We start from the raw sequence: 23599 nt of genomic DNA, 5'->3' as shown, positions 1-23599 counted from the left end.
TTGAACAGCTGCAGGTTGTGCACAGGAGAAGAAATATCAGACAGAAATGAACAGAAACCCAAATGTGGAGGCAGTAAAACAGAATCTGGGCAAGTGTCAGTGGTTCAGAGACAGCCCCCTGCTTGATGGCAAAGTACATATATTGCTGCTCCATGACGGGATGGGTGCAAGGCAAGCCTTATTTGAGACTCCAGGATAGACTTTCCACAAGACAGCATTGCTTATTACCTGTCAGAGATGGCAGCATAGTTCAATAATCTGAACAATTCTTGGGTGCTGCTTACTACACCCTATATATGTAAGGATGTTGGCATCCAGCAACATTCTATGTTCAGTTGAGTAGATGGATCTTCCGAAAGGAAAGTGAACTGTGTTGCCTTCAGCAAACACAACCACTCACTCGTTTTTTTTTCTGTGGAAAGGTGAATCACGGATTTGACATAGTTACCAGAGGAGGGCTGAAAGGATCCAGAGGTGTAAATACCCAGATTGCCATTTGAAGAGCGTTCCTTTGGGACAAGCAATCTGCAAGATATCTTGGTCTGTAAATGTGGGTGTATCCTTACATTTATTGCCCTGATGAATTCATCTTTCTCATTCAAATGGTGCTATGTCATCAGTAGCCCCCAAAGGAATTTCCATCCTCACTATTGTGCCTACTGCTAATTCAGTGCTGAATAAGAAAACTGTAGAAAAGCATTACCAAAACAAGTATCTAAAAATGCAGAAATGTTGCACTCGGCAACAAACAATAATGTAGGGAACAAAACTCAAATGAATATCAATGCTAAATGGAAAAAGAAATCTTGCTATCAGCATCAGCTTCTGCCAAATAGGTCAAAGGGATTGTTATGAGCCCATTTTATATGGACACCTCAAGAGGGCTGGGAAAGGCCAAAGGCCAGTGAGGAATCTATTCTCATAATTCTTAAGGATTAAACTCACCCACAGCGCAGCCTTTCCCAAAGTCTGAAATTTATTTTCCACACACAGTGTGGTATACATTGAGCAAACAAGCCTGCTAGCTGAAATTTACAACCTCCTCTCGACTCAACAGAGGCTCTGCATGCAGAGCGGGAACTCCGAATATCAGCCTTTTTGTGCTAATTCCCAACTCTTTGCTGTGGTAAAATTTTCACAGAACTTGCACTTTGCTTTGTTTGATGCAGGCAGAGCATGTAAAATGCTTCGTTATATTTTACAGATTGTGATGGCAATGATTTAATATCCTATTGGCCAGCACTGGGTGAGTGTGAAGTTCATGCCTGCTCACTGCAGAAGTGGGGCTCAGAAAGAAAACTGGGCCTTGATTTCAATAAGGATGCCACTAACAACAACCAACCTGACATGTCCATTACGAGCGGTGATGAGAATACATCAACCCATCTATTCAAACAAGAGCGACAGAGGAAAGGTAAAGAGTCACAAAGAAAAGCGTGTGAAAAGAGTCCTCAGCATTAGTGAAGAATTAGTGAAATGATATTGTAAATATGGGATCCACTTAAGGGGACCAGTAAAGAAGATCCACAGGATAGCCAGCTGAGAGCTCTGGGATATGTAATGAGAAATGATGGGAAAAATCAAGATGCAAAGTACTGAGCAATGGGATACGTCAGAAATAGGAAAAAGCTTGCCATTATATAGTGCCTTTTGTGTCCTCAGTACATCCCAAAGCACATCACAGAAGCACTTTGGAGTATAGTCACTGTTGTATTATAAAGAAATGTGACAGCTAATTTGTGCACAGTAAGATTCCACAAACAACAATGTGATAACCAAATAATACATGTTTTACTGATGTTGATTGCTGAATAAATATTGGACAGGACATGCACAATAAACATTGGCATACATCAAAGATAACACCAGGGCTCCAGTGTGTTCTGGTTTTGTATCAATCTCTGCTATAAATGCAAGTGTAGGAATTGGAAAAGATTATTGCATTTCCTTCAGATTTCTGTTTGCCTGACATATACCTGTAGTCAGGCTCGCATTGAATCCCAAAACTTAAACAGATATGAATTTTACAGATTTATTGGACTCCTGCATGTATGAGGTTGTGATGCACTCAGTTTGGATTATGTCATCCAAATTCCTGGAACTGTGTTAGTCTTGTGACAAAGCTTTTCTTTGGCAAAGTGTTCAGAGTAAATTTAAAGGTGAAAGCTTAAAGCTTTTCTGTAATGGCAAATGGTGTTAATTTAACTGATCTGAATGTTATGGTTGCTATATTTCATCATACTGAATAGCACTTTCTGATATGGAATTGTCATATTGCATAACAATGCCCTGATATGGAGTGTCAGAATGAACCCAGTTAATTTTTATTTAAAATATATTATCAATAGCTTGCCAAAATAAGTACTACATGAGCATTAAAATCAGTGACTTGAAATTAAGAGTGCTAACCTCCATGCTCATTTCTTCGATATGCATTCCCTTTGAGCGAGAGATTGCTGTGTAAGGAGTGAAGTCTCTCTTTTTTGGGCCTAATTTTTCTTTAGCATTGAAAATTCTGATGTACCTTTCTGGCCATCAGACCTCTGCTTACTGAAGAATTGCAAGTGTGATTCCAGACAGTGAATACTGGCAAACTATCTGACTTTGTGAGAACAAGATGTGATCACTCACAATATGGTCCAGATTTTGTGACCAGCAACGAAGTGACAGTGCTCACTGCTGACTGCAAAGAAAGCTGTCCAATAAAAAGATCTAGTGAGCTCTGTGGCGTGGATTACGCCTTTCTGGCATTAATTTCATTCTGGCGCCAGCTGTAGGGGATCTTTGATGTCCAGCAACTGAGACGTCATCAAGTATTTACAGTAGCCAATTCTCTCAGATGTCAAATCAGGAAGCAACATGCAGGTTTTCATTCATTTTTTATAACTTTACAGAAAGTGAAATAAAGTTTGAGGCATACTTGGGATTAAGGTAGAACCTAAAATATCATAAGTGTTAACTTTTTTTTATTATTTTAAAAATCTGTGGAATTTTTATCATGGCATGGTGAAACTTGATGCCACATAAATATAAAATTAGTTTTTCAGGACCAGAGAGGTTGTTCATCAATGAAAGCCCCCGTTACATCTCATTCAACTTTTTAAAGGGTTTTTACATTGCGAATAATAGCATAAAGTGAGGAAGTTCGCATCAATTCAGTAATTTCTAATTGTTTTCCATCTGCAAGGACTTCAACAGCGCACCCTGTGGAGGACCTGGGAATTGCATGTGCAGACACCAGAAGTTGCTGTCAGTTTCACTGAGTGATGATGGTAAACACTGACAGTTTTGCCATCATTACAACCGCAAAGTCCAGCCATGCTTTTTAGATTAGAGGTTAGCAGCTAGCAATCAGTGGGTATCCCGGGCAAATTTCATGTCCACCTAACACGGGAACACCGAATTCAATAATTGTGCCCCTACAGTTGTCTGACTTGCAATTGGGGCAGTTGCAAAATGGGATTAATTTAATTTGCCTGTGTTATCACCTTTATGAGCATAAAATCATGAAATAATGTGCGCTATGTTTACTTGTTTTGTCCAGGTATTCTGAAAAACAGAATGCAGTACCCATCTGCAACATTGAAGAATGAAAGCTCAACTTCCATCAACAGAATGCAGATCGAGTTACCTTGGTACAATACTTCAACGCTAGGTCCCAGGGTCGTTCCGGCAGCCTCCTATGGCCGTATGTACTCAGGCGCTGGAAGTCTGTCTCAACCGGCCAGCCGATATTCATCCCGCGAACAGTTGGACATGCTAGTTAGGAGACAAATGTCCAAGGAACAGCTGGATGCACTCTCCAGCAGGCATGCATCTCGAGAACGACTTGAAACTGTTCCCAGCCGACATGGGTCCAGGGAACAGCTAGACACAATCCCAAGTAGGCATGCTTCCAGAGAACATCAGGACAGATTACCCAGTCGACATGGGTCCAGAGAACAGCTAGACACAATACCAAGGAGGCATGGTTCCAGAGAACATCTAGATGCATTACCTGTGAGACAAATGTCCAGGGAATGGCTAAACACAGTGCCCAATAGACAGATGTCTAGAGAGCAGGTGGACACTGTTCCCAGTCGGCATGCATCCAGGGAACATTTGGAGGCACTGTCAAATAGACAACCCTCCAGGGAACATCTAGATACACTGTCTAGAAGACAACCATCTAGGGAGCAACTAGGTCTAACATCAAGTCGGCAGTCTTCACGAGAGCAACTCGACTTAATGTCTCGCAGGCACTTATCCAGAGAGCGTTTAGACACAGTGCCCAGCAGGCATCCCTCCAGAGAACAACTAAATACTCTTCCCAGAAGGCAGCCTTCCAGAGAGCAATTAGGGCCCTTGCCTAGCCGACAGCCTTCTACAGAGCAGTTGGATATTCTGTCCTCCATCCTTGCTTCTTTTAATTCTTCTGCCCTTTCTTCTGCTCCCTCCACCACCACTCCTTCCGCCCCACAGACTACTTTTACCCCTTCTGGGGCACAGACATCCTCAATGACGTCTGCCCCATGCCCTTCAACCCCACACTCTGCAACATCACATAGCATCTCGGAGATCTCGCCAGATTCAGAGTAAGTACAGACATAAGAGTACAAATTGTGATGGCTAATGGACTGATACCAGTGTGGCAATGACGTATGTAATATGAATCGCAGGTTCAAGTGTCTCTAGTTGTGACCAACAGTACGAAAATACTAATAGCCTGTAATTGGGGCAGTACCAACTTGTCTTATTGGGCACCTCAAAACGATCAAACCTCTCAGCATTTCTTTCTCCAGACTTTTAAAATCCAAGCCTGGTGTTGATTAATTATTTCTCCCTAATTTACTTCTTGTCATTTAACGTTGGACATTCCTTTCATTATGGCTTTTGCCTAAGAATATAAGTGAAAAAGGAAAATAAAGGGCCAAGACCCATAGTAAAGCACACCGTCAAGACCAAAGAGAGTGAAATAAAAGACAAGATAAATCGAGAAGTAGCCATCAACCATGCTTGAATTTTTAAAGCCTGTCGATTATAGAAGGAAGGGGAAGACTGAAGGAGGTGAGGTGTTCCACAGTTTTGAAGATCTGAAGCAATGAAGTAGAGTAGGAGACAGTACAGTATGTCTTTCTTGACCTTCTGTGGAATTTAAATCTCATGTCACGATCTTGGATCAAAACCCATCCTGGCAAATACATAGGTAACAAGTTTACAGTTCCAAGATCAAGAGGTATGGTTGAGAAGGTAAGTGATAATTGAAGACAGTCCAACACTTCGAGGCCTCTGAAATGTAAGCTTTTAGTTTTTAGTTTTAGTTTAGATGAAGAAGGGTGGGAGGAGGCTTGTGTGGCGCATAAACAGCGGCATGGACCACTTGAGGCAAATAGCTGCTTTCTTTGCTGTTAATTCTATATAATACATGTATACGATAATACAGCACAGGGGGATGATGAGTGTTTCTCAACTGGTACATTGTATCACAGTGTAAAGATGTGGTTCCCACATAGTGAGTTTCTGGTTTCACCTGAGGTATTATAAGTCTCTTCTATCAAATGTAAGAGGCATGAGTAAAATGAGATCTGGCATTTTAATCCCATTTAATTAAATTAGTTAGTAAAAAAAAAATACATCTAATAAATATTTTAACTATACTGCTACTAATTCTGAAAACACAACTTTTGATTACAAAAAAAAAATTCCTTGGATTTCAAGGAAATGATTTCTTAAAGCCATAAAATGGTATTTGGCATAGATAAAGAGGAAAAGATATGCCAGGAAACAAATGATGTTGGGTTGGAATTTGAAAGAATGAAGCACTGGATTGAATGCTGCACTTTCAGCTCTGGGATCTGCATTGGATCAGTCTTTGGTTAAATTAAGTTGCATACATCCCAAGTACAATGAATTTGGGTATCTCTAACTTGATTCCCACTGGGAACAAAAAGTGCCCCTATTTTTAATTGTCAGTTTCACTTGAAAAGCCAGGTACCATATTTATTTATTTTATTTGTTCATGGGATGTGAGCATCGCTGACTAGGACAGCATTTATTGCCCATCCCTAATTGCCCTTGTTCAGAGGACATTTAAGAATCAACCACATTGCTGTGGGTCTGTGAGTCTGAAGGCCAGACCAGGTAAGGACGGCAGATTTCCTTCCCTAAAGGACATTAGTGAGCCAGATAGATTTTTACAACAATCAGCAATGGTTTCATGGTCATCAGACTTTTTTTAATTACAAATTTTAATTTAAATTTATGCAGTATCTTTCTGCGTTTACTATACATTTGGCCCCTATTGTGTCTGAGGGCGGAATTTTCCTCTCCCGTTGGCAGGGGTGTGAGCTGACAATATGGCGAGAAGGCCAAAAATCGGTTTTACGCCATCATGAAACCCGCTTGCAATCGTCCGCTCCACCTGTCAATGGCGGGCCGCATTTCCTGCCCCTGCACATTGGGAACCTAATTTCAATACTTTAGCATCTCATTATAAACCCTGCTTGTTGGAATTACCGCCCACACTGGATCATCCAGGCACATCGGTGTGCTGATGTGTTTCAAAACTGCACATAAGAAAGGAGAAATACACTTCACTCTGGACACCAAGGTTTGTTTGCCTACCTTGCTTTGGGCAGCCCTCACAGTCATCAGCGGCATGCTTTGCGGCAGCACCACTTCACTCTTAGGGGGACTCACGGGCAGGTCTCTACCTACCAGACCAGCTGTAAGGTGGGGGTGGTTTTTCAACAGTTGCAGGGCTAAGGCTTTCCTGGGGAAGGGGGAGAAGTGGCCTCAAGCAAAGGAGGAGGCTGCAGGGTGAGGGCTTTACTAAAGAAGGGGATGTATGTGTTTGTGGGGGCACATGTTCATCTGTGCAAGTGGCCTCAAGATGGTGAGGGCTAAGGAATCAGTCTCCAGAGGAGATGAGACCAGATGGAGATGTGAGGGTGCGCGTGAGAGAGTGAGCGGTAGTGAGTGAAATGCCAGTGAATAAATGATGGACTTGTGAGTGTGTGAGTTTAGAGTGATGAGATGGTTGCTTTACCCTGGTGGCATGGAGGAGATCACTCACCCTCTTCTGCACTGGATGGCCAACATCTTCTGTGCAGCACTGGCACTGATCACCACTGCCACAGCCTCCCAAGCCAGAGTAGTGAGATTGCTGGACCTTTTGCGGCCAGAGCAAGGGTGGAGGACATCACGGTGGGCCTCCAAAAGGCATTGCAGTGACAGGTCACTGAACTCTTCTTGGCATTCAGGGCCATGTCTTCACTGGAGCAATCCTGGGCTGCAAACATTGAGAACTGTGTGCGCGGCTGCAGTTTAGATATGGCACCTAGAGTGAGAAAATGGCGAGATAATGGTGTGGCAGGTGATCCAGATGCCGCCCGCCAGCAAGATGGCATGTTTCCTGTGGTTGCATAATTAATGAGGAGAAAAGCAAACAATATGGCACGAAAACCCGCCATTGCAGCCAGCAGGTAAATGTTGTTTTTCACGCCCACTACCGCACTTAGTACAATTCTGGGATATACCTCACTAAGAATGTTTGATGTGAATACTGAAATACAGAAAATATTAAATTTTTAGCACTACTGTTGCTCAAGTAACTAAGATTCACAACCAGGTTAAAGTTGCTGTAATAAAACATGTTTCCTTGGAATGAATGTGTTTCAGTCTTTGGTTGTGAATCTGTTTTGGGTATGAGATCAATAACTAACAGCCTGTTGCAAGTAAATTTCAGTGAACTTTGAACTTCATAACCTTTTTTGGAGTTTTCACCTGGGACCAAGCTCTGTGCATTGTTATGGTTTGCAACTAACTTCATTAAGATGGGGTTTGACTTTCAGTTTACACTCCCAAAGTTGTGCAGTTTCATAGTTGTGAAAATAAAATAAGTATATATTGTTATTTAGGGGTGTACAATAGTTCAGCATGAGGTCTTGTGGTGCAGTCAGTAGCGTCCCTGCTTCTGAGCCAGAAGCTTCAGGTTCAAGTCCCACTCCAGGACTTGATGGCCAAGAAAGGTGCATTCATAACGCAGCCAAACAGGTTGAGTATCAACTTATAAATGCTTTGAATATACGCCAATAGCAGGCAGTAAAAGCGAGAGAGATTTCTTGGTCAGCCATGTGATGGAAAAATTGTTGGAGCCTCTACCATCACTATCCATAGCTCCAGACTACAACATGCATGTAAAAGTGTATGTTGCCTCAGCAATTCGGATTCCTTAGATTGGGTGCTGGTTGGCTTAGTTGGTTTAACAGCCGGTGTGGATCAGATTGGTGCCAACAACATGGGGTTTGATCCCTGTTCTGGCTAGGGTGGATTCGGGACCTGTCTCCTTGTCTTACCTGTGGTGGAGGCTGTGACATTGTGGGTCAGATCTTCCTTCAGGCAGAGAACAGAGGAAGAATAATTCAATAATACCCATCAAATTGGAATTCTGTTATGTTCAATGGGATCAAACACTTCTAATTCACTTTCCATATGTACAATTTTGATCCATCCTGTTTGGTCTTATTGCGATAGAATCCTAACAGGTAAATCTTATCCAGTTACATAGAATTGCTTAGCATCTACAGCACAGAAACCAGCCATTTGCTCCAACTGGTACATTCTAACATTTATGATCCATATGGAGCTTTCCTCTCAGCCCTTTCATCTAACCCTACTTTTTACAGTTATATAAACTTCTGCTGAATCATATTCCCTCCAATTAAGTGGTATTCAAATGAATTAAATTATATTCAGTCCATCACACAGGATTTCAGTGTATGAATCTCATGGCATTCTTATTATTGAATATTGAAATTAAAGGTATCTACTTGCATTGGTTCTTACATTATTGGCACATTTTATCTTCTTCTTATTATATTGCATTTCAATAAACCAATTCATTTGGATTATATATGTAATTCCAAAATATCAAACTGAATTTGAATGGACCATGTTACCTCCTATCTTAGATATTTATAATGGGCCACATCTCCTCTCATTCATTCTTCTGTGCAATACTAGTGCCATTCTCTAACCTTCTGTAAACTAGTAGTTCAAACCCAGAAATGCAAGACAGCAAGGTCCAGGTGACCAGTTCTCCACTTTTTATATTGCTCCTTTTGGGAAAGTACATGGCATTTGCTCCTCAGTGTCATGACTGAAAAAACTTACTCCCAGTGGTCAATTTGTTTGATTTTTCTGTACTGATGTTCAGGAGGCTTCATCTAGTGTTTTGCAATAACGAGCTTGTTATAAAGGGGTTCAAATGATTTTTATTTCTCACTTCTGATTCTAGAGCAGTAATGCACAGCCTGGTTCTTCAACAAAATGCCTATCTTCACTTATGATTGCAAGCCCATTATTGCTGTTCAGTCCCACTTTACAGAGTATTATAGTGCTAGCATATTCATTCTACATTCTTAACTTTCACTACCCACAATGTCTGTAGTTGACTTCAGTACGGTTCCTTTATAACTTTACAAAATACACCGGTATCCTCAATTTAACTTCTGTCCTTCAATTAAAAATGAGCACTTGAAGAAGAAAAATTTCGGTGCACAAATGAGGTATAATAAAATTAAGTAATGGTCTGTACTGTACTCTGAACTCAATGCAGATTCAGACTTAATTCCAATCAGCCTGATTCAGTTTCCTGATGCAATAAAACATTGATCAGCTATTGTTAAACATCCTGAATTCTGACATGTACTGTTGCCTGCTCTTGGGATTAAAGTTAAAATAAGTTTGTTCTGAATTTTCTTGTATTTAAACAGAATGGCAAGAGTTGACGCACAGTCTTGAGGCAATATCCTTTTACTGTGTCTGAGTTTTGTCTCTGTGGAAACTCAAAGGCGCAGGTGGCACGAAAACTGAATGTGACTAAGAAATGGGAACAAATTAGTCAGCCAAAATCGAGGAATCAAAGAGGACAAAGAAGTCAGCCACAGCCTGCAGAGTCGTTGGGTCAAGAGTTAAACAAAAGGTCACAACCACTACAAAAAATGGATACCACATCATTCTCAAAATTGTTCCCACCAGAAGACATATCAACTCTGAAGTCGCACTGATTCGGGCACCATTGCAAGTGCCAAAAAAGCAAAGAATATTGAACATTCCAGACTAAGAGAATATTTAATTATCGCACCCACTTGAGAGAGATATGATCTCCTCCATAATCAGCAACTTCCATTTTTCTCTGTAGAGTTTTGAGAACAGGGTAGACAGGTTAGATAAGGAAGAAAACTACTGCCATCCTCTAGTGTTCAAGCTCAAGACTTGCAACAGCCTGTTTTTGTTCAAATCCTCTTAAATCATTGTGCTGGATTAATTACTGGCTCAATGGTAAATCAAGTGGTAAATTTTAATACGGTGATAATTGCATTCAGGACTAATTGAGAGTTTTCTTTACTCCAGTTTTATGATAAGCAACAACATGCAGTTAGGTCCTCCAGTGTAGCTAGATGGAGGACTGGCAAACCAATTTGTTGAGCCTTGCAATTCATTGTTCAGGAGAAAATGATGCAATTGATGGGTTTGGAGTTGCCCAGTTTATGCCAATCTGCGTCATATAGATCATGTTGCTAAATATCCTGCAATTATGAAATCTCCCCTCCCAACTGCACAAATAAACACTGCACTGCCATTCTAGAGTGTGTATTCATAGATGACTGGTTAACCTGAAGTGAGTTGAGAAGATGGTACAGTTTTCCAATCATAAGATCTCCCTGAAGAAAATATACAAAATCAAACTTTTTTAAAAATAATGGAACTATTATTTTTATAAGGTGTGTTTCTAATTGTGGTATTTTGACATTTCTGCACTATTATGGCACATATATCAATTACGTATGCTCCAATATGACAGACAATGGGCCTATAACTTTGTCTCAGTAATAAATCTATTCATCAGTTAGAGGGGCCTCACAACAGAAGCCATCATTACATAGTATCAGGAGATTTTATCCACTAAATCCTCGACGAGATTTTTTTCTTCATATGCACAGTACCTACTGGCTAAATTCATTCATGTAAGGTACATCAAGGCTTATGTACGTCTCTGTACATTTCTACTCGTATGTATTAACAAAGTAAGTTGATGCACAGCATAGCAAAGGAAGACAACTTGTGCTGAGCATCTCGGCTGTGCGCTGCTTCCATTTTCAATATCATCTGGAACTCTTATCTGAAAATATTCTTTCCTTTGAAGCCCTGTTTTAAGCTCAGTTTTCCCAATTATTCCTTCAAATACCCTCTTCTAAACCTCTGACTCATGTTATCCTTGACATTATACCCACAGTAAACATCTTTTTCACCAAGGTCTTTGATACTATAATGTGTTCTAAAGGTTTCAAATTAATTATATATTTTAGCTACCCACAAACTAGGTCAAATATGCAAAATTCAACTCAAGCTGCAACATAATAGGATCAAACTTACCATGGTGGCCAATGTTGTGATATTTCAATCGAGATTTTGGAACAGGCAGTTCTTAGTTAAGCACCTCAAACTCCCCAGATTAGGAAGACTGTCCCTTTACGTTCATCTAAAGTTAAACATACTCTACGTTAACTTTCTGACCTGCGTTACATCTAGGTTAATATTAGAAATGCATTAGCCATTCAATAGACCTGACGTAATTGAGGAGCTGTTGGTGAGATTTATGTAACTAAGAAGAAGCAGGTCATATGCTAATTTAAACCCATGGAGCTGTGGCGTTCTAGGGAGTGAGATATGCCCTAAGATTACTAAACCAATATAAGTCTTACTCCATTTACTATAAATACCTTCATGCAATACATTTCTCCCAAGGGCAAAGACACATAGCCATTAGGTGAGGTAAATGAGGAAATCTTTTTGTGTTTTTAATGTCCTGATTTAAATTTATTTTTTTAAATAACTATTTGCACAGTCAGTTGTAATTGGTAGGTTTAGAATAATTAAATCTTGGCCCTTACCAGATCACTGGTCATTCCTTTGTGCATAGGCATGGTAAAGCAGTTTGCAAGACTCTTTACAATGGGGATACTGATCCTGTAAAAGCACAGCATTTGTTGTGTCCACAGCAAAACATCACCCTTTTGTGCAATGAGCAGGGCAAATGCAATATTCACCATCTTTGTTTTGCTCGTTATATGGAACTCCTGTTCAATCAGCAGACATTGTGCTCTAGAATGAGTGATCAGTTGAACATAGGTTTAGATATTGCATGTCATCCACCCTGAGCACAGTTTTAGGAACACTGACCTATGCAACTTCTTCATGAATTAGTTACGTATTTTAACGTGACTGTACTCCCAAAATGAACAACCCTTGCTCAATAGCAGAGGAAACGTCACTAGTCCTATAAAAATCAACATCCCTTCATTGTAATAACATCAGGAGTTGTCAAATTTAAACAATGTGTTATATACAGAAACTTGATTTCAGCATGCTCTACTGACTCCAAATGATTTGTGAACAAAATGTCACCAGACAGCCCAGATGCAGCTGTGGGAGCTTTCCTATTGTTGATGATTTAGCTGCCTGGAAATCATTCATTTACAGAAGAACTTTGGTTATAAACTGAGAAACTCCCCGCCTCACTGTCTCTTCATTGTTTCCTGTTGAAGAAGGAAGCAGTAAAAAGTCTTGAGCATTGTGATGTTTTAGTTTTTTTTTCAGAACGCCAGTGGCCGGTGAGTGATGGTTTTCTTCCTTGCTTTAAAAACAAATAAATGAAAGCTTCCCTTCAAGCTTATCCAACATTTTTGGGGATGGGGTGGTGAATAAGAGAAGAAAAAACAACTTTTTTATACATTTTTGTATCTTTGTAATTCAGAGATGAAATTTTTATCTTATTATTTTTTACTGATTTATGTTATTGTGATAAAGAGCATTTTTTCTTTAATTTATTAATGCAACAAAAATACTTGAATCTGTCTTGTGTTGCTGAAGCTTGAAAATTTGATGTGTGTATTGAGTACAGCAAGGTAGAACCTGAGGAAGTTTCAGATTTTTAAAAATCTATTTGCAGTCCAGGAAGATCAAGCATTGTTTGGTCAAGCCTGGGTGAAGCCAGTGCAGTCCACGTTATTCCTTTAATACGTTAAGGACTGGGGTGGCCTACCAAAATTTTTTAAAAAATAAAGATAGCCCACCTTTGATTGTACAGAAAGTTATTATCAATCAGGGAGGAGGTGGCACTGTTAATTAGAGCACTTACTTCTTGTCAAGTGATGCAGCCCAGCCCAGGCTGAAGAAGGGTGAGGAAAGGTTCAGGATGATCCTTTGTGCTGGAAACACTCTCGTTTGCACACTGAGACCTGGGTTCAAATCCAATCCAGGCTGAGGTGATGTAAGTCTCTTCCCTGACAGTGCTAATTTAACAAATTCAGATAATTTTGAACCCAGTCCCCCAAGAGAATTTGAACCCCCACAGCGTGGAGGTGCTCAGAATTTAAATCCAATTGTGCAATCTGTTGCAAATGACTAATAGGATGGATGGTGTACGAAATGGAAACAAAGCACTATGTGGTATGTTTGTAAAACGTGTTTAAAGCATACCTATCGGGAGAGTACTGATGCTGACATTGGATGTAAGAAGTGGGGGGTGGGGGGAGTCAATAAATGGATAAACACAAAGAAATGTGGTTCCTTACATGCTTTCAGTCATTTGCTTTCATAATTTTCAAAAAAGTGATAAATTCTGAACATTGCAGATCAAAATGAATAGATTTAATGTCATTGTTTAAGCCTTGGTATGGCATTAATTAAAAACGTTTTACTGCAATGCTGTTGTCTAATGTCACTTGTTGCCTTTATCAACCCTTCTGCACAGCTATAATAATGCAACCATCCGATGTCTTCCTAGAAGCAGAAAATTGCAAGCGATGCCATCCATCCAGTGAGTGAAACAGTACCGTGTGTAGTGTATCATTAAGGTGTCCAGCTACTGGAAGTGTCAATTTTCCAAATCTTTTTCTTGAAAAAATGGTCTTGGAGCTTAGTCCTTAACGGTGCCATTGTGTTACAGCAGGAGGAGGAAAAACAACATTACCCATCCACTAGAGTCACAATCCCAATTTCCCCACCTCTTAACCCCCCCACTCTCCAAACTTTCCCCATACGTCAGGATAAATTATCATTTCCCCATGCCTGCAGTTCACAGAACACTTGCAAATTAACTTGATAGAATTGGGAAGAGCTATTCTCAAGGCCATCAGTAAACTTCACTTAATGTGCAAGCGAGACTGGCTGTTAACAGATTCATATTAGTGAGATGGATGTTGTCAGTTTTCCCCCTCTCTCCGTTCCTTTCCCACTCCCTCCTAGTTCCAAGATGGAACGTTTTACTATCTGGGCAACATTCCAGCTGTCAGCTTGACCGATTGTCTTATAATGGAGTAGTCATATGGCTTGCCAATCTACTTCCATTGGAGTTTTAAAAATGTGTAACGTCTTTATCATTGTATTAAGTTATAGTAATGTTATCATTTGAAGTGTACAAGAACCATATTTCTGAATTTATAAGAATGAATAAACAAAATAAAAATGTGGTTTGGTTTTAACTATTTTTTATTTTGATTTTAAGCTGCTTCTGTAATCTTCAGAGTAATTGTCAGTGCAATTGTTTCTAACTGATATGACTGTGCTCTGGGAAAGCTTTAACCATCACAGATTTTTCCTTTCAAGCTCTGTGGGGTTTAGCATAAATGGCCATATTAGCAGTATTCAGATAGGAAAGCGCACTCAAAGTATGCTAACCTAAATTCAGCGGTATTTGTATCTTCAGTGGAATGTAGACCACCAGAGAATTGATCTCTCAGCATCCCAATGCAAGTTTGGAGTGAAAGTATGACAGGGACCAGTAAATGCATCAATCCCTTCAAGGCCTTGTTGCTGGTAATTAGCTGCCTCCATTTTGTTGAACACTTGTTGTCCTTCCATCCTATTTGACAGGAAATCAAATATGGGCCCCAGCTATGCCTGTCTCTTTATGGGGTATGTGGAACATTCCTTGTTCCAGTCCTACTCCGGCCCCCTCCCACAACTCTTTCTCCGGTACATCGATGATTACTTCGGTGCTGCTTCATGCTCTCGTTGGGACCTGGAAAAATTTATTAATTTTGCTTCCAATCTCCACCCCTCCATCATTTTCACATGGTCCATCTCTGACACTTCCCTTCCTTGACCTCTCTGTCTCAATTTCTGATGATAGACTGTCCACCAATATCCATTACAAGCCTACCGACTCCCACAGCTACCTCGACTACAGCTCCTCACACCCCGCTTCCTGTAAGGACTCCACCCCATTCTCTCAGTTCCTTCGCCTCCGTCGCATCTGTTCTGATGACGTTACCTTCAAAAACAGCTCCTCTGACATGTCCTCCTTCTTCCTTAACCGAGGTTTTCCATCCACGGTCGTTGACAGGGCCCTCAACCGTGTCCGGCCCATATCCCGCGCATCCTCCCTCACGCCTTCTCCTCCTTCCCAGAAACATGATAGGGTCCCCCTTGTCCTCACTTATCACCCCACCAGCCTCCACATTCAAAGGATCATCCTCCGCCAACTCCAGCATGATGCCACCACCAAACACATCTTCCCTTCACCCCCCCTGACGGCATTCCGTAGGGATCGTTCCCTCAGGGACACCCTGGTCCACTCCTCCATCACCCCCTACTCCTCAACCCCCACCTATGGCACCTCCCCATGCCCACGCAGAAGATGCAACACCTGCCCCTTCACTTCCTCTCTCCTCACTGTCCAAGGGCCCAAACACTCCTTTCAAGTGAAGCAGCATTTAACTTGCATTTCCCCTAACTTAGTCTACTGCATTCGTTGCTCCCAATGCGGTCTCCTCTACATTGGAGAGACCAAACGCAAACTGGGCGACCGCTTTGCAGAACACCTGCGGCCTGTCCGCAAGAAAGACCCAAACCTCCCTGTCGCTTGCCATTTTAACACTCCACCCTGTTCTCTTGCCCACATGTCTGTCCTTGGCTTGCTGCATTGTTCCAGTGAAGCCCAACGCAAACTGGAGGAACAGCACCTCATCTTCCGACTAGGCACTTTACAGCCTTCCGGGCTGAATATTGAATTCAACAACTTTAGATCTTAAACTCCCCCTCCCCCCATTCTCACCCCGTGTCTCCCCCCTCCCCTTTTTTTTCAATAATTTTTATAGATTCTTCTTTTCCCACCTATTTCCATTATTTTTAAATCTAAAACTAAAACTTTGTTAGTCTTTCCACCCCACCCCCACTAGAGCTGTACCTTGAGTGTCCTGTCTTCCATTCTTAATTAGCACTTTTCTCAGACAATATCACCACCTTCAACACCTCTTTGATCCTTTTGTCTGTGACATCTTTTGATTATCTGCTCCTATCACTGCTTGCTTATCTCCACAATCACCACACCCTCCACTTCTCTCCCCCCCCCCCCCCACCTTAAACCAGCTTATATTTCACCTTTCTCCTAACTATGCTTCAGTTCTGCTGAAGGGTCGTGAAGACTCGAAACGTTAACTGATTTCTTCTCCACTGATGCTGCCAGACCTGCTGAGTTTTTCCAGGTAATTCTGTTTTTGTTTTGGATTTCCAGCATCCGCAGTAGCTTTTAGCTTTTTGTTTTTATCAAATATGTCGCCCAGTTTATGACTGACTTGACAGATGAGGCAAACTCTATGCCTAACCAAGCTAACTTCTTACCATGCCAAGGGATCCTTCACAAATGTCTACCCCCTGCACCACATTTGAGGAGGCAGGCCAGTAATCTGCCTCCAATTCATAGAATGGTTACAGCACAGAAGCAGATCATTTGGCCCCATTGTGTCCTTGGTGACTCCATATAAGAGCAAATAAGCTAGTTCCACTTATGCACCTCTCCCCCACCTCCATCTTTTACCCATAGCCCTGCAATTTTTTTCTCTTCAATTCCCTTTTGAAAGCCATGATTAAAACTGCCACCGCCAAGCACTCAGGAAGAATATTCCAGATGCTAACCACTGGTTGTTTCATCAATCATCTTAAATTGGTGTCCCCTGTTCCTCTCCCCTTCAGCCATCTACTTTTCCCCATCTACTGTGTCCATGATTTTGAACACCTCTATCAAATTTCCTCTCAACCTTATGTCAGCAGAACAGCCCCACTTTCATCAATCTGCCCACATAACTGAAATGTCTCATCCCCAGAACCATTTTCGTAAATCCTTTCTGCACCCTCTTCACATCCTTCCTACAGTATGGTGCCCAGAACAGGGGATAATTCTCCAATTGAAGTCAAGGTTCGCCATAACTTCCTCGCTTTTGTACTCTATGCCTCTATTAGCGAAGCCCAGGATTCAGTATACCTTATTAACTGTTTTCTCAACCTGTCCTACCACCTTCAATGATTTGTGCACATATACCCCCACATTTCTTTGCTCCTGCACCCCCTTGAGAATTGTATACTTTATTTTATGTTGCCTCCTTGTTCTTTTTGCAAAAATATATCACTTCACAATTTTGGGATAGCAAAAAGACAAAAATAAATAAATTACCACACCAGAACCAACCTAACCATCAAAAGACAGAGAAGTCAGTTGCTCTGAGTTGGAAACACAACTCCGACACCTGCAATGGAAGCCTGTGACAATTATAGTAAAGGCAGTGCCTCACTTGCCTCACCTGGTTGTGCAGGATGCAGCGAGCCACAATGAATCTTGAGATATGCTCTGGTGAGTACTGCAGGACTCCTCCAAAGTGGCTCAGGCAGCAGAAGTGCTGCTTAATCACCCCAAAGATCTGCTCAATGACATTTTATATATCATCATGTCTCTCGTTATATGCATGCTGTGTGGATTTCACACCAGAGCTATGAGCCAGGAGAACAGCCCTAGTCATTCAATACCTACCCTTTACTTTCTCATGGTATCTCAGGCGCTGATGGTACAGTAGACTGCTGCATAATGAAGGCAATATGACTGCTATAGGATACCAGGTATTGAACTGTATGATGTACTGAGTATGATCACGCACCAGCGGGACATTGAGGAAGTGAAACCCCTTGTTGCGAAGCATCTTTACAAAGTGATGTGTGTGCATTCATTGATGCCCTGTGCACTGGGGAAGCTTGCTATCCTGACAAAGGCACGTGCTCAATCCACCTGCTTCTCTCTGGAAAGAGTGAATGAAATGTGTTTTGCTCTCTTTGCACAAAGAGCCTCAGTGATCTCCCTCGTGCAACAATAAATGACAAACAGAGGTAGGAAATATCGATGCTTCAGCTTGGAAGGATACCAAGGCAAAAAAAAGAAATGCGCGGCTGCAGTCACCTTCACAGCCACTGGCAATGTCATCCCCTCCCTGTTCTGAGGTGATAGGTCTTTCTGCAATAAGTAACAGATTTCTAGTGAGCATCTCTTTAGTCAAATACAATGCACACACTATTCAAGTGAAGTGCATGCTCCAGCGTGATTTTGTTGGGTCTTTCCATGGCCGCCCTCTAACCCCACACTGCGAACCTTGATGTGGCTGACAGGTGAAGTATTGGGGGTACCAGATCAATATAACAACTATGAATTTAGGGCTGTCTGTGGGCCTCTGTTCAATGTGCATCATCATAGTCTAACGGAGTCATACTCCCTCTGGGGCACTATTGAATTTGGGCCCTGTTCTGTAAGGTGTAATCAGTAAAATGTCAGTGCAGGTGTTTTTATCGTATGACTTTCTCAGCGAATGAGGTTTGGAGACTCATTAGCATAACGATGGGTTTCTCAATGTGCTGGACACCTAGCTTAGCAAAAAACCAAAAAAAAATTCAAGCAACCCCTGCGAAAGCAGCTTCCTCGGTTGTTCCTCACTTGTCTTCAATTTGTGTTAAGAAGGTACCTAGAAATGCTCAGTTTAATGATTACCAGTTTCCCTTGCCTTGCACCCTGCCACTAGCAGAGAAAGCAGATAAAGGTACAAAGGAGATGTAAAAGTAAGGCAAAGTATACAAAACTTTGTCGCTCATGCGGCAAGTCTGGTCATGTGGCAGCCAACTGCAGCGCTGCCCTCTGCAAGAACTGCAAACAGGAAGGGCACCAGACAAAGGACTGCAAACAGACTAAGTGCTGCAACCTGTGTGGCGAGGCAGGTCACTTCTACAGGACCTGCCCCAAACGCTGCCTCACTTATGCACAGGCAGCCAAAGCCAACGAGGGGGCAGCAGAGGAAATGTTTCGTGCCACTACAACCAAGGACACTTGCAACACTCCAACCACCATGACCCCCAGTGAGAACAACGGGACAAAGGAGGACAGGGAGAGAGACAAGGTGGAGGAAAAGATTGAGGCAGCAGACAGCCAATCAACAGCACTGCCCCCTGAACCTCCCACTCCTCAGGAGAGCGAATCAATGGAGGAGGAGACAGCAGCTGAAAATCAGCAGGGGGAGTGGCAGCTGGTGAAGAGAGCCAAAAGGAAGAAGGGGCTAAGAAGGTACCAAGCCACTTCCCAGACAAGTGGCAAGAGGCGTCTCCCATCCGACACGGATGACAAGGGCAGCTGTTCTTAGGACGAAGAAGTGCCAGGGCGGCACCCACAGAAGAAGCGGCAACTAGGGAATTGGAGGACGAGACACCCGAGCTCCAGACCGTTGGAGACGATGAGGAGACCAGCGCACCCCAACTTTGCCCACAACCCGAAGAGGCCAGCGCACCCCAGCCCCAGGAATCTGGGAGCAGTGAGGTGCTCAGCGCACCCCAGCTCCGGGAAGCCGGGAGCAGCAACGCCCCAGAGGGGGAGAGGATTGGAGAAGCTTCTCCAACAAAGGACATTTCAAATCCCGTTCTCTGCACGAACCCCCAGATGCCACCTGAGCGGAACATCTCCAATGGGGAGGTTCAGGACAGTTTCCTCAGCCCATCCAAAGTGAGGCAGTTTCTGCACACTATGGGTATGAAGGAGCAGACCAAAGGACTGGGACTCTCAGAGACAACAGTTTTGGTAAGAGAATAAATGCTTTAAAATGGGGGGCTCTCCCAGGACCGAGGGACTGGGAACTGTTTAGAGCCCCCCAGGCTGTACAGCTCAAAATGAATGTCTGCAAATGATTGTAATATTCATTGATTGTATTGATGCACCTCGTGATACATGTTGTAAAAGTTGAACCTTATTGTACTTTTGTGATGGTGATTTTGAAATGGTTTGGAATGTTCTTGAAGATATTTTATGAATAAAGTATATTTTTGCAAAAAAAAATACTCTAATGATTTGACCAGTTAATGTTTGCGAGTTGACTGAGGTAAATAGTTGATTAAATGCTTCATTTCTCAGCAGCTGTGGGTCTGGTGGGATGTACAGTCAAGTACAGGGTCCAGTGTATTCCTTCCAAGGTAGATGTAGTCATACTCAATTAACCTTCAGTTGAGACATGGGTCTAGATTTGTAAAAAGATCAGGGTCCAGTACAGAGACAGGCAGACATGCAATTGGATGACGCTGGCCTCCATGCCTGCTCCTCGCCACGATCCCAACCCCGAGCCATTTTCAAAGAGTGTGGTTCAGGGTTGGATCGGTTGCCTGCCGGCAAGTGACAGGATGCCAACTGAGGCTAATTAGAATTGATTTAGGGGCTTATTAAAGACCCAATCCCGCACCCACTGAGATTTCCAGTCAGCAATGCGTCAGCCCACATTGGCCTGGACCAGGTCCAAGTCAATGTGGTGAATTCTGTGTGTGAAGGGGGTGGCCGCGATATCTCACTCAGGGAACCCCACAGCCCCACAGCCCATAATGGCAGCCGGGTTACAGCTGCAGCCACTGGCCATCCTCTAGAGGAGCAGCCCCTCCAGGATCATGGGCAGGCAGCCATAATAACTTACTGGCACATGTCCCTCGCTCTCTGCATTGCACATCAGCAGCTCCCACCTTCCCAAGTGGGGCTGCTAATCTCAAGTGCTTCCCAATTGGGGGTCTCATTGGCCCTCCAGCATTGGGAGACTGCCCACAGTTCCTGATTGGACAACGAGCCTGCTTCCCGGGCCTTTAATTGGCTGGAGCATTGAAAATTGCAGTAGACGCGTCTACATGTGGAGTTGGGACCCAAAACTAGCCCCCATGTCTGGTTTCCAACCCCTAATTAAAAATCCAGCCTCTCATGTTACAAAAATGACCATGTTTCAATCACAATCAAAAATTCAAGTTTGCCACTTTTTTTTGAAGTGTTAATAAACTCAATATCATTATCCACTCAATAACTTTTCCAGGACTTAGGGTAAAATTATATTAAGTTGTATAAACTTAGTTCATATCCCCTTGAGTATAGAAAATTGATGGGAGTTCTGATTGGGGTGTTTAAAATGTTGAAAGTATTTGACCAAGGAGGTAAGGAGAAACTAGTTCTGCTGTTGGATGAATCAAGAATGACTGGACATAATTTTAAATTTAGAGCTAGATTATTTTGGAGAAAGGTCAGGAAACATGTTTAAACATAAAGGATAGCAGAAATCTGGAATTGTCTCTCTAGAAATGCAGCAGATACTGGGACAATTGGAGCTTTCTAGACTGAGATCAAAGGATATCAAGGGATGTGGAACTAAGGCGAAGGAATGGAATGGAGGTATAAGTCAACAATGATTCAATTGAATGGTGCAGCAGGCCTGAAGGGCTGAATGGTCGAATCTTGTTCCTATGTTCCATGTAATTCTGTGTGTTAAGGCTGCTATGGACCTGTTAGGTGCTGCAAGGAATGTAAGAGCTTAAATGGCCAGCTTAATTCCATTTATTCTTTGATGGGAGGTGGGTGTCGCTGGGAACACCAGCATTTCTTGCCCATCCCTAACTGCACTTGAACTGATTGGCTTGCTTGGCCATTTCAGAGGGCAATTAAGAGTCAACCACGTTGCTGTGGGTCTGGAGTCACATGTAGGCCAGACGAGGTAAGGATGACAGATTTCCTTCCCTTAAGGGCATTAGTGAACCAGATGGGTTTTTACGACAATTGAGGGTAGTCTCATGGTCACCATTACCGAAACCAGCTTATATTCCAGATTTATTAACTGAGGAGCAGAAAATTGGGAACTATGTCCAGACAATCCTATTGTGTTTTTTAATTGGTGTAATGAGTCTACTATTGACTCCAGGTTACAAGTTTCCCTGCGCTAATTCCGTACTTATATTGCATAGTTTATATCTAACATTTGCAATACTTTAGCTTTATCAGTATGAGATTTAACCTGTCCAGTTGCATAGTTTATCTAAATCTTTTGACAAACCTTCAACTTCACTCTCCTTTATCTCTACTGATTTCTCCATTGCATTGTATTTAATTTTGATAAGCTTGGTACTGGAATGCAGGTCATTTATGTAGATTAAAAATAACACTGTCCAAGTGTGATGCCTCTGGGATTCAACGAAACACCAATCTCATTCTGACACTGCACCTTTTACAAGTACTCTGTTTGCTACTTTTAACCAACTTCTTATGCCGTTCCATATTCTATCGTGGATTCCCATGACTTTCATTTTAACTAAAGGTGTTTCTTGTGGAACTTTATCGGAGCTTTCTTTCTTATTTTTCCTTCCTAAATTTACGTTGCTTTCCATTGTTTCATGAATTAGAGGAACCCTGGCAAGTAATGCGTGCTCTCAGCTAGAATGAGATAAATATCATTGGCCCAAATTTGCTACCCCAACTTTCTCTAAACTTACACAGTGTTATTTTCATTTTCTATTAGCACTACTGTGCAACTTATTTAACCTTGACACTGTGTTTGAAGTCTAATGTTGTGAAATTGCTTTCAGAGAGAAAATGTCCATAAGTGGCCAGGATGTAAACCATGTGACCAGCAGACATTATTCAGAGGAGCTATCAGTTTATCGAGCAGCATGTGGTATGAAGAAATTACAGCTGTACTTTCCTGTTAATCCTAGCTGTTGAATATTTATAGTAAATCTATATGCTGAGCAATCCAGTTCTGCATCTTCAAGTAAAGTGAACCTACATTAGTTTACCAGTCCTGTGAGATTGGTAAGTTTGTATTGTTATGATCCTTGCCAGACCCCCAATTGTCAGTGAGATCCAACTGGGACCAATAACGTTTTGTGTAGTGTAGAGAGAGTTTGAGATTCAAGGCACTTGCCGTATGAACAAAGCCCCAAGGCTCCACGAGTTTTGAACAAACGAAAGTAAACTTTACTATAAAAGATCAGAAGGATGAAACAATTTACAAAGCTATCTTAACCTGAATGTTAGCGTATCAGGTACATGTGAATTAACAGACAAAACTGGGCCAAACACACCACACTGCACAATAAATGTCAAACGCGATCAAAACAGGTTCCACAGATTTCTCATCAACCCACCCAGACGTCTGTAACAGTGAATCAAACAATCTCACTGAAATTTCATCTCTCTCACGAGGGTTTCCAAACTTTACCTTCGAAGGTCTTGCCTTGGAATTCTTTCCAAAATTTGCTCCAACTTGGATGGCTTCAACAGCAGCCCACCTTGCAAGGTTTCAATCTTGCCTCCCGAGATTCCGTTCCTCTGGATTCCCGAGCATACTCAAACATCAACTTACAAGCACAATTTCAGATCTTCAACTGCGCTGAGAGAACACCATAGCTCCAAAGGGGTACCTTTGCCCCAGTGGCCCACAGCACAGAGTCGCCAACC

The 23599-nt window shown here is 42.1% G+C and overlaps 1 protein-coding gene across 1 annotated transcript in view; it reads left to right on the top strand.

The window, feature by feature from the left end:
* Positions 1 to 4578, top strand: part of celsr3 (cadherin, EGF LAG seven-pass G-type receptor 3) — a 289689-nt gene extending 285111 nt beyond the window's left edge. Inside the window, exons 33-34 of the mRNA XM_078543033.1 lie at positions 1205 to 1414; positions 3545 to 4578. Of these exons, the coding sequence (XP_078399159.1) occupies positions 1205 to 1414; positions 3545 to 4578 (1244 nt within the window). The remainder of the gene's footprint in view (positions 1 to 1204; positions 1415 to 3544) is intronic.
* The last annotated feature ends 19021 nt before the right edge of the window (positions 4579 to 23599 follow it).

This window comes from Cetorhinus maximus, chromosome 6, assembly GCF_964194155.1.
Source record: "Cetorhinus maximus chromosome 6, sCetMax3.hap1.1, whole genome shotgun sequence".
Classification (NCBI taxonomy): Eukaryota; Metazoa; Chordata; class Chondrichthyes; order Lamniformes; family Cetorhinidae; genus Cetorhinus; species Cetorhinus maximus.
The sequence above is the reverse complement of the archived record's forward strand: the minus strand, read 5'-3'. Positions and strand labels throughout refer to the sequence as shown.